Raw genomic sequence first — 12,090 nt, forward strand, 5'->3', positions numbered from 1 at the left:
ACTGGGTGGATGGAACACTACATCAAAAACTAATGATGTAATGTGATTAACATAACAATAAAATAAAATTTAAAAAAAAATTAAATGAAGAAAATAGTAGGTAATGTGTAGATAGTTTTCCTTTTTATGTTTTCAAAAATCTGTGTGAATGTGTGTGGGTTCATATTTGCAAATGCATAGAGAGAGTTCTGGAAGGATACAGAGAACCCAGAGGGGTTATTATCTCTGGATAGAGGAGAGGGATGAAAGGAATGGAGAAGGGGGACTTTCACATTTTTTATTCTATATTTTCTATTTTAAAAATTTACACTGAGTATTTGTTACTTTTATAATTTTTATAATTTTAGGAATTAAATTCTTTGATTTTTGTGACTTTTCATAATTTTAATTTAAAAAGTTGGTGATAGAACCTGGTGAGAGGAAAGGGAAGGAAACAGACTATTATTTTTTTTTAATATTTTATTTACTTATTTGACAGAGAGAGCACACAAGCAAGGGGAGGAGCAGAGGGAGAGGGAGAAGCAGACTCCCCACTGAATGGGAAGCCTGATGTGGGGCTTGATCCCAGGACCCTGGGATCATGACCTGAGCCAAAGGCAGACACTTAACCTACTGAGCCACCCAGGCGCCCTGGAAACTATTATTGAGCACGTCCTCTATGCCAAACACTTTCCTTATGTTATTTCATTTAATCATGAAAATAACTAGGTAAGAGAGGCATTATTATTCCTGTTTTACCATTAAGAAAATGGGCTCAGAGCGATTAAGTAATTTCTTAAGTTCATGTATTTAGAATTTTGACTGGGCTTTTTGGAGTCCAAAGTGACTCTTCCCAGTCTTGCCAGTGTTTCTCAAACTGGGTTTCATAGGAGGGGGCCTCTGGGTGTGTTCTCAGGGTTCATGAGCTCTACAGACAATTCCCTAAATCTTAGTATGTCATCTCAATCATAATCTTTAAATAGACATGTTCTGGATCTTCTGGAAGACCATCTTAAAAGAGTACTTTCAGGACATTTAAATTTTGCTTGTTATGCTAGTGTTGTTATCAAGTGAGACCCTACCTTAATTGTCCTAGGTCAGTCAGAAAAGAACAGACTGGAATTTCAAAACACATTCATGCTAAGGGAGGACTCAGTTATATCACTGTGGTTCAAACAAAAAAGTTGTGGGGATAAAGCACTTCTCATTCTGAACACGGTAGTATATGCACATAAAACTCAAAATTTGCATCTTAAGAATCAGTGCTATATTCATGTTTGGAATGATGATGTGAGTTTTGGCCAAACATTAACTATTAATTTAAATTAATATTATTATATTGACATATTCTTGGCTTTGTAGTTGTGTTTTTATGTAAAATTTAAATTTATTTGGGCATTCATAACTGGTTTCATGTTTATATATCAAGTAACATAGTAAAATAATATAAAGGTCATCATTGAGAGTAAAAATGTTTTCCTTTAAAGGGGCCCATATATGACTCAGATTTGAGAAGACTGCTGTTATATCATTCTGCTTCTCCAGACATAGAAAGGACATTTAAAAAACCCCTGGTGGCGCCTGGGTGGCTCAGTCAGTTGAATGGGTGACTCCTGGCTTTGGCTCAGGTCATGATCCCGGGGTCCTGGGATTGAGCCCCAGTCGGGGCTCCCTGCTCAGCGGGGATTCTGCTTCTCCCTCTCCCTCTGCCTACCCCCTGCTCATTCTCTCTCTCTCTCTCAAATAAATAAATAAAATCTTAAAAAAAAAAAAAAAAAGATGCCAGCAGCAAGTCCCTAGCAAGAGTCTGTGTAAGGAGGAGCCATCCTACTCTGAGAAAATAGGTTGTCAGAAAGAAGTCCGTTTGGGTTCTGAAGCAAAATCTGCCAGCTTGCATCTGCCGGACACAAGCGGAGCCTTAGTCTCCATGTACAGAGTAAAAACGCCAGGCCCACAAAGCCCCAGACTGCGGCTTTGAATCATCTGGCTCAGGGCCACTGAGGATGGATGATAGACATTTTTATGGACTCAGCATTGAGTTCTGGGAGCCAGCAGCCACGTCAGCAGCTAGAGAGCTTGCCCTCCTACCTTTGGGTGAAATCCAAGCCTTTTAATTACAGGTAAGTCAACTGCTTCCTGATTTATGCACAACACTTAGGGAATGCCAATTACTGAGCCCTAACATTAAAATGGTCATTTACGGGGGCACCTGGGTGGCTCAGTCATTAAGCGTCTGCCTTCAGCTCAAGCCATGATCCCAGGGTTCTGGGATCCAGCCCCGCATCGGGCTCCCTGCTCAGCGGGAAGCCTGCTTCTCCCTCTGCCACTCCCCCTGCTTGTGTTCCCTCTCTCGCTGCGTCTCTGTCAAATAAATAAATGGAATCTTTAAAAAAATAAATAAAATAAATAAAAATAAAATGGTCACTTACAGCAACAGTAAGATAATGGAACGGGTGATGCCTGTAAGAACAAAATGTAGTTCAAAGTCTCCAGCGGGCACAGACCACTTCCCGGTGCCCAGCCCCAGCCTGTGACGACTGCCAAAGCTACCTGTTCCACCTTCCCTGCCCTGCTCAGTATGCCCCGGTCCCTGCCTCCCTCCCCGTCCCAGGCCGGAATCCCGTAGAGCCTCCCACAGGGCACGCGGGACACAGAGGTAGTCCGCGGAAGTCTTTTCTGGAAAGCAGCTGGTTGCCCCTCTCGGTTCCACAGCTGCTCTCAGGCATTGCTTGTTTTTAAATGGCAGAGGACATTGTGATTTTCCGGTGGCCCAAACTGCTTTAGGAAAAAAAGCCCTGGGAACAACCCAGAAGGCCACCGCGGGTCTCCTCAGTTCTCTTTCTTTCTTACCATCACCAACCGTTCCTTTTTCAAACCCCTCTGTGTTTTGCGGTCCCGCCCTCTCTGCCAGGACTGGGTCCCCCGCGAAGCTTGGCCCTGGGTCCTGGGTGCGGCGGGGGCACCCCCCACCTCCCCTGTCCCTCCGCCCGCCCTTCTCTCCCTCCCCTCCCGGAGGGGGGCTGCTGCGGGGACAGTTGGAAACAGGTCAGGAAGCGGAAGGGAGAAACATACACTTTTATTTCAAAGTTTTATGTGAAAAAAATAAAATTTGCACTGCCAAAACTAGGACTAAAGCCTTCGCAGGTAAACCTTTGAGAGACCGTGAAAGCGAATCCTAAAACTTCCATGGTGAATTTTTCTGGAAAAATTTTTACAGAAACATATCAGATGACACACTCGCGTCTTTGTCTTGATAAGACAGATTGATAGACGTGAAGAAGAGATCACCCAGGTTTTTTCCCGTGCTCATATAAAACCCAGTACGCTGGTGCACTATTCTGGGGCCCCGAAACAAATACCTGGAGGAACCAGGCAGTTAGGATGAGAGCCAACTTCAGAGGACAGAGGCTAGTCTGCTCCAGCCAGCTTTTGCCAGGGAACATGGAACCATTGTGGCCAGCTGTGATTTTTCAAGAGAAGCTTTAAAAAATCCAGTTTGTGGGGTGCCTGGGTGGCTCAGTTGGTTAAGCGACTGCCTTCGGCTCGGGTCATGATCCTGGAGTCCTGGGATCCAGCCCCACATCGGGCTCCTTGCTCGGCGGGGAGTCTGCTTCTCCCTCTGACCCTCCCCCCTCTCATGGGCTCTCTCTCTCCTCTCATCCTCTCTCTCAAATAAATAAATAAAATCTTTAAAAAAAAAAAATCCAGTTTGTGTGTCTGTATGAGAATGTGTACATGAAATCTGTCAGTTTTTGAATGTTGGCTTAATGTTTTCTAAAGCAGACCAAATAAAACTTGTATCTCACCTCTGTTCTGGATTTAGAGAATCTATTCAGAATAAAGGGGATAAGAGTCAAATCAGTCAAGTAATAAGTACTTATGTTTAGGTTTTCCTAAGTACAGTAGCAAACATTGCCTCTCGTCCAAATGCAGTTATAATCTCCATATATATGCTAGCAATTCACAAATTAAGTTCTCTTTGATATAATTTGTATGGTTCGATCTCCTCTATCCTGCATCCCTTTTTTTTATAAAGACCCATTTATTTTTTAAATTTTATTTATTTATTGGAGAGAGAGACAAAGATAGCGAGAGAGAGAGCAGGAGCAGGGAGGAGAGAGGGAAGCAGGCTCCCCACTGAGCAGGGAGCCCGACATGGGGCTCGATCCCAGGGCCCTGAGATCATGACCTGAGCTGAACACAGACGCTTAACCAATTGAGCCACCCAGGTGCCCCAAGACCCACTTATTTATTTTAGAGAGAGAGAGAGAGAAGGCAGTGGAAGGGGGCAGAGGGAGAGGGAGAGAAGCAGATGCCCCGTTGAGCACAGAGCCCCAAGTGGGGCTCAATCCCATGACCGCAAGACCCCAAGATCATGACCTGAGCCAAAATCAAGAGTCAGAGGCTTAACCAACTGAGTCACCCAGCCGCCCCTCTCCTGCATCCCTTTTTCAATGTCAGATTGAAGTTTTGGTTTGCAGCATCCACAGGGCTGACTTTGTTGCTTACCACACCCCTAACCCAGAAGGTCACATCTGTCTTTCCTGTAGGAACATGCACACTTGTACCCAGTGTAGCAGGCTAGGGTGAGGGGGGAGACAGAGGAATAATAAGGGCTTTCCTCCAACTTCTACCTGGGTGTTTTCTAAGATACTGTTGTCAGAAAAGGAAACACAGCTTAAAGTTGCTGTATGGAAGGATCTCATCCTCCATGTGGCAAATTACTAATATGCCTGTTCAAATGAGGTTCCGTCCTTCTTGAAGATCAGGAACTTAAACCTACGCCGCTCTCTTGTAGATAATTGGAAATTCCTACCTGAAGAGATCGAACTTCCTGCCCCAAACTGCCACCAGCACCTCACTCCTTCCAGCTCCATCTTGGGAGGCAGCAGCCCCTCTTTCCACTGGAGGCTTAGAGAGCCAGCACCCCCACTCACCTTCTGAGGAGGGAAGGGCCACACAGGCAGCCAAGGCCACGAGAGCGAGTCCTGTCTGCTGCATTCCTGCCTGCCTCACCAGCCGGGGCTGTGCTGCAGCAGAGGCTGGAGGATCAGGAAATGAGGCTGGAGGTGGCCTTGGGAGCAGAGCATGTGGAGGAAAAGGAAGCAGGAAGCCCCGCCCCCGGGGTGCTGGGGTACCTATCTCATGTTTCTTTCCTTGAGACCAGGTTCTTTCTTAAGACCCAACCTGTCTGGTCTGGCAAGGTCAACAGTGTCAGACACCTGAGGGTCTGGCAACATCAGCAGGGATTTGGCAGTTGGTGAGGTCATTGTGAGTTGGGGGTGTGCATCAGAATCACTTGGGAACCATTAAAAAATAGTGATCTACTTGACTTCCTCCACAAACCTATACATCAGGATTTGGAGAGGGGGACCAGTCATTTGAATTATTTTGAAGCTCCATAGGTGATTCTGATGGACACCTCTATTGAGAACCACTGCCTAAAGGAATCAGAGTTGTTTTTTGGTTTTTTTTTTTTAAAGATTTTATTTATTTATTTGACAGAGAGAGAGACACAGTGAGAGAAGGAACACAAGCAGGGGGAGTGGGAGAGGGAGAAGCAGGTTTTCCGCGGAGCAGGGAGCCCGATGTGGGGCTCGATCCCAGGATCTGGAATCATGACCTGAGCCGAAGGCAGACGCTTAACGACTGAGCCACCCAGGCGCCCGAATCAGAGTTTTTTAAGTGGCTTGGTGAAACTAAGAGTTTCTGGTTTCGGGGACAAGGGTGACAAGTCATAAAAAAAACATTATCTGGTGGAAAGATATGGAAAAATTCAACCCCACTCTGGTCTTGGTTTACAGCCAAATTGTTTCCAGTGGAGCTGTTAGTCTATTTAGGAGGAAAGTAAGACAGGTAGAAAGGCTTCTTCCCTCTAGGCTTGCCTGGTAAAAAAGAGAGGTCCAGAGTAGGTGTGAGCAGGCCTAAGGAGGTTCGGGTTCTAGTCCAGCTTTGCTGCGAATCAGCTTTGAGAATAAGACTATAGGGTAGGGTGAGGATAATTGGCTTCTAATCCCGCCTTTTTTACTAACTGGTTGCATAACTTCAGAGTTATGTACTTAACTTTTCTGTAAATAAGAAGTCAGGCTGGACAATCTCCAAAATCCTGCCATACTTCCTCTATAATTGCCCGGTTTCATGCAGTAGCGTTTGTCCATATGTGGCCCCTGGGCATTTGAAATGTGCTAGTCCAAATTCAGATGCACTGTGAGCACAAAATACACACCAGATTTCAAGGACTTAGTACAAAAAATATAAAATATTTCATAAATAATTTTCATATTGATTACATGCTGAAATGTAATTGGGTATAAATGTATTTGGATATATTGAGTTGAATAAAATACTATTAAAATTAACTTCACTTGTTTCTTTTTACTTTTTTCCTATAACTACTCAGAAAATTTTAAGTCATATATGTAGCTTATATTATATTTGCATTGGGCAGTTGCTTTGTAAGGTCAAGGGCTAGAGGTCAGAATTGTCCCTCCAGCTGTCAAGATGTACTTAAACAAGCTCCAATGTCACCATCAAGAACAACCATAAAAGAGGATGAAATCTTGCCATTTGCAACGACATGGATGGATCCAGAGGGTATAATGCTAAATGAAATAAATCAGTCAGAGAAAGACAAATACCATATGATTTCACTCATGTGTAGAATTTAAGAAATGAAACAAAGAAAATAAGAGACAAACAAAAAAACCAGACTCTTAAAATATAGAGAACAAACTGGTGGTTACCAAAGGGGTGGTGGGTAAGGAGATGGGTGAAATAGGTGATGGGGATTAAGAGCACACTTACCATGATGAGCACTGAGTAATGTAAAGAATTCTTGAGAAACATTCTGTACACCTGAGACTAATATAACACTGAAGGTTAATTATACTTCAATTTAAAAAATAAATAAAATTTTTTGAAAAGAAAGAGAAGCAAATTAAAAAGAAAAAGGACTGGAGTTATAGTAAACTAGGAAAAGGGAGCTTTGGAGTACGTGGGTCTAGGCAAAGATGGCGGCCTGAATGACCCAGTCCTGCCGAGCAGCAGTTCCAGACTCTGCCACCAAGCAAGGGGACCCTTCCACAGGTCTAGGTAATAGAGCACAGAGAACCTGCGGAGGTGACCTGCTTCTCCACAGTAGAAAAAAAGCCTCTGTTCAGATAAAATGAAGGGTGACTACTGGATAACCCAGAGAGATTTTTAGTCCAACAGGAAGGCTGGGCTCCATTTTTAGTCCAACAGGAAGGCTGGGCTCCATTTTTAGTCCAACAGGAAGGCTGGGCTCCATTTTTAGTCCAACAGGAAGGCTGGGCTCCATTTTAATCTAACAGGAAGGCTGGGCTCAATGTACTTACCCTTGTGTTCTTATTTGCTTCTCTATTTGATGGGACAGTTTCCATTTGACCACGTGCCTACTCTTCTGGTAGGGAACGTCACCAAGGGCCTGCCAGGAAGAAGGCATAGGGACAGAAATGCAAACACTTGGACAACACTGGGGCTCCTCCTTGAGTTGTCTCAGGGGGTTAGCATTTCCCCTCTCCTTCCCACTTCTTCCCAGGGGGCCACTGCAATGAGATGGTGGTATGGCAGAAAGGCATGAAATTACCACCATTATTAGAACGACAGCCTGGGGCAAGGCTGTTATGTCAGCCTGCTGTTAAAAGGCAAGCCTGACACCCACCAGCAGGAACCAATAAACCGCTCGAAACCTTATGCTGTACTGTTATGTAACGAGAATGAGAGGCATGCTGGGCAGACCAGTTTGATTGGAGTGAGGGCAAATGGAAGGATGGAATTTTTGCCAAGCTACAGTTATGGGGTATGTATGTGTGTGACAGGATGTTCACTAGGCAGACACAGAACAGAATTAACTGGGAAGGAGCCTCAAAAGAGAGAGATCAGGGGCGCCTGGGTGGATCAGTCAGTTTAGCATCTGTCTTCGGCTCAGGCCACGATCCCAGGGTCCTGGGATCAAGTCCTGCTTTGGGCTCCCTGCTCACCGGGGAGTCTGCTTCCCCCTCTCCCCCTCCCCTCTGCCCCAGCGGGGAGTCTGCTTCTCCCTCTCCCTCTCCCCTCTGCCCGTCCCCTCTGCTCATGGTCTTCCTTTCTCACGCGATCTCTCTCTCTCTCTCTAATAAATAAATAAGATCTATTAAAAAAAAAAGAGTGAGATCAGAACAACTTTGATTAATCAAATATTTTTATATGGGCTTGGAGCTTCTACAAAACCAAATGAGGAGAAGCCTGGGAAATGTATACCTTTAGGACCTAGGGGATAGTTAGAGGGTAGAGCCATAGAATGAAACAGTTTGAGGACAACCTAAAACTAAATATGGTTTTGTGTTTTCCATTGTGAAACATCCCTGGCTAAGGATGCCAGGATGCAAACTTTAAAAAAATTCTCTTTTAGGGCACCTGGGTGGCTCATTTGGTTAAGTGACTGCCTTTGGCTCAGGTCATGATCCTGGAGTCCTTGGATCAAGTCCCACATCAGGCTCCCTGCTGAATGAGGAGTCTGCTTCTCCCTCTGACCCTCTCCCCTCTCATGCTCTCTCTCTCTCAAATAAATAAATAAAATCTTAAAAAAAAATTCTCTTATAAATTTTACCAGGAAAAAGCAAATCGTTTCACCTTAGAGAAAAGTAAAGTATAAACCTCAGACTTTCATAAAAATACTTGATACCATCCATGCTCTAGGTATAATGACCAGTGGATTAGGAGGATGAAGATTTCTAAACAGTAGCTTTCACAAAATAAAATTAAGTCAGTGAACTTCCCTTGAAGATATTTCTTGAAAATAAGTAGATAATGGACTATTTTGAAAATGATGTCAGGGACACCTGGGTGGCTCAGCCAGTTAAGCGTCTGCCTTCAGCTCAGGTCATGATCCCAGGGTCCTGGGATGGAGCACTGCATCGGGTTCCCTGCTCAGTGGGGAGCCTGCTTCCCCCCCAGCCGCCTGTCACTCCCCTGCTTATTTTCTCTCTCTCTCTGTCAAATAAATAAAATCTTAAAAAAAAAAGGAAATTATGTCAACATGTCTTAGAAGAATTTACAGTTTAATGGACCCCCTTCCATGAATCTTCTGGTGTTGAGAAAAATCACCTTTTAATATATGTGTTATTTGAGTTCTGATTTGTAAATAATGGATTTGATGAAACAGGACAGAGCCTAACAGGGAGCTCATACTAAAAACTGGGCTCCAGGGGTGCCTGGGTGGCTCAGTCATTAAGCGTCTGCCTTCGGCTCAGGTCATGATCCCAGGGTCCTGGAATCGAGCCCTGCATCGGGCTCCCTGCTCAGCAGGAAGCCTGCTTCTCCATTTCCCACTCCCCCTGCTTGTGTTGCCTCTCTCTGTGTGTCTCTCTGTCAAATAAATAAATAAAGTCTTAAAAAAAAAAACAAAAAAACTGGGCTCCAAGTATTTCATGGCAGGCTCTGAGTTACTATGTTTAGTAATTGTATGCTATCTTTTCTGACTACAGAATATTAGGTCCATTTGAGAAAATTTGGAGCTTGTAAAAAAGTATAAGGAAGAAAAATGTTTAGATATCCAGAAATAAGCTTTCTTATGTTGGTGCATATCCTTCCAGTTTTCCATGAAGATCTAGTCATTCACACATTGGATAAACTTTTACCAGGACTCTCCTATGTGCAAGATGTTGTGTTAGACAGATGGCAAAGGGGCCATGGTCCCTAGCACAGGGAGGACCGGATTATTTTTTTTATTATTTTTTTTAATATTTTATTTATTTGACAGAGAGAGAGAGAGCAAGAGAGGGGACACAAGCAGGGGGAGTGGGAGAGGGAGAAGCAGGCTTCCCGCGGAGCAGGGGCCCGATGTGGGGCTCGATCCCAGGACCCTGGGATCATGACCCGAGCCGAAGGCAGACGTCCAACGACTGAGCCACCCAGGCGCCCCAGGGAGGACTGGATTATTAAGCAAGCCATAACAATAGTCTTTTAAGTGCCAATACAGGCAAGTGCTTAGGGTACTCAGAGCAGGGATGTTTTACCCAGTCTGGAAATGAACCAGCTTGAAAAGATGCTTTTTCTTTCCTTTTTTTTTTTTTAAGTAGGCTCCATGCCCAGGATGGAGCCCAGTGCAGGGCTTGAACTCATGACCCTGAGATCAAGACCTGAGCTGAGATCAAGAGTCAGACACTCAACCGACTGAACCACCCAGGCTTTTTAACTGTTGCATAGTTTAATATTTTGTAATTCGGGGGTATTGTATTTTATTGAACCCACCTCTTAATACTGAACTTTTAGATTGTGGATTTTTTTCCCCACTATCATCAATAATTCCTCATCGGATCACTTCTATAATTCAAACCTTTATGCTGATTCTTCAGAATAAATTTTGAAAAGCAGGACTGCATAGTTAAAGGCTATAGTTATTTGAAAGGCTTTTGATACATATTCAGGCGAGGCTGAAAATTTTACCTACATGTTTTTCTCCAGTACTTTGTACAGTTTTCCAGTGTCCTGCAATGATAGCTCTGATGATATAAAGCAAATTATGTGCTTTAAAATGGTTCTGGAGAGCACATGGCAGGGCGTTTCTGTCCTCTGGTCTCTCTCCCAAGTCAGAATTTAAAGACTTTCTTGTGCAAGGCCTATGACCCCCTCAGTGCACCTCATGTAAATAGAAAAAGGTGTCCCTTTCTGGGTGGACCCACAGCGTGACAAGCAGAAGGTACTTGTAGAAACAAAAGCTCCTTTGCTCGGGGCACCTGGGTGCTCAGTCAATTAAGCGTCTGCCTTTGGCTCAGGTCATGATTGGTTCAGGTCATGATCTCAGGGTCCTGGGATGGAGCCCCACGTCAGGCTCCCTACTCGGTGGGGAGTCTGCTGCTCTCTCTCCTTCTGCCCCCCCCCCCACTTGTGCTCTCTCTCTCAAATAAATAAAATCTTAAAAAAAAAAAAGAAGCTCCTTTTCTCTATTAAAAAAGGGGGGAGGGTGTGCCCCTTCCTCTGGGAAAATGGAACTCGGGTGTATGACTTGGCAAGCAAACACGCAAACACCCTGTATTTTCACCCCCCAGTCCTTTCTCAGCAGGTTGCCTTCCACAGTGCACAAACTGAACAACTGTCCACAGCAACCCTGATTTTCCTGTTTCTTCTCTGATCTCGTTCCCCTTGCCTGGAACAAGCATCCTCTCCCATTCCCTCATCCCATCTAGAAAACTCCTCATTCTTTAAGGCACAGCTCCAATGTCACTCTGCATCTTCCTGCCCTCCTTGTTTGCTTTCTTACCTCTAGTCTTCAGGCTGCACCTTGAGAGCAGGAAAGTTCCAGTTAGCTTTGCCTCCCCCAAGTGCAGCCCAGGCCAGACACATAGAAGGTGTTTCATTCAAGTTTGTGAAAGAATGCCTGTTTAATCACTGTTACTGTACTCAACACCTTATGTTTTTATAAACTTTTGTTCTGACTTAAAAAGAAAGTTCTTGGGGCCTGGGTGGCTCGGTTGTTAAGCGTCTGCCTTCAGCTCGGGTCATGATCCCAGGGTCCTGGGATCGAGCCCCACGTCGGGCTCCCTGCTTGGCAGGAAGCCTGCTTCTCCCTCTCCCACTCCCCCTGCTTATGTTCCTTCTCTTGCTGTGTCTCTCTCTGTCAAATAAATAAATAAAATCTTCAAAAAAAAAAGTTCTTTGTAAAGTACTTACATCAATATAAAATATCATTTGTATTTATGTTAATATATAATTATATATGTAACAATCTATTATATGAAAATATAAAAATCATTCATAACCAAGTAGTCCATTAAATACGAACTCTTTAACATTTGGATGTATGTCCTTTTAGATATTTTTCATTTGCCTCTAAGTAGTATATTTTATTCTTAGAAAAATAGAGTCATATAACACTTGCTATTTTGTGAGATTTATTTTTAGTTAACAGATCAGGGATAGTCTTCTATAGCCATACTTACAGATCTATAGTTTTTTTTTCTTGCAGTGGTTTAATAGTATTCAATCATGTGGTGTTTTTTTTTTTTTTTTAAAGATTTTATTTATTTATTTGAGAATGAGAGAGAGCATGAGAGGGAAGAGGGTCAGAGGGAGAAGCAGACCCCCCCCGCTGAGCAGGGAGCCCGATGCGGG

At 44.0% G+C, this 12,090-nt stretch overlaps 1 protein-coding gene across 1 annotated transcript in view; it reads right to left on the reverse strand.

Annotated features, from left to right (window-relative positions):
• CCL28 (C-C motif chemokine ligand 28) overlaps window positions 1-5,021 on the reverse strand; it is a 29,937-nt gene extending 24,916 nt beyond the window's left edge. Inside the window, exon 1 of the mRNA XM_081826080.1 lies at window positions 4,917-5,021. Within this exon, the coding sequence (XP_081682206.1) occupies window positions 4,917-4,980 (64 nt within the window). The 5' untranslated portion in view covers window positions 4,981-5,021. The remainder of the gene's footprint in view (window positions 1-4,916) is intronic.
• Between the last annotated feature and the right edge of the window lie 7,069 nt (window positions 5,022-12,090).

This window comes from Leptonychotes weddellii, chromosome 7, assembly GCF_054177405.1.
Source record: "Leptonychotes weddellii isolate Sample4059 chromosome 7, ASM5417740v2, whole genome shotgun sequence".
In the NCBI taxonomy this organism is placed as follows: domain Eukaryota; kingdom Metazoa; phylum Chordata; class Mammalia; order Carnivora; family Phocidae; genus Leptonychotes; species Leptonychotes weddellii.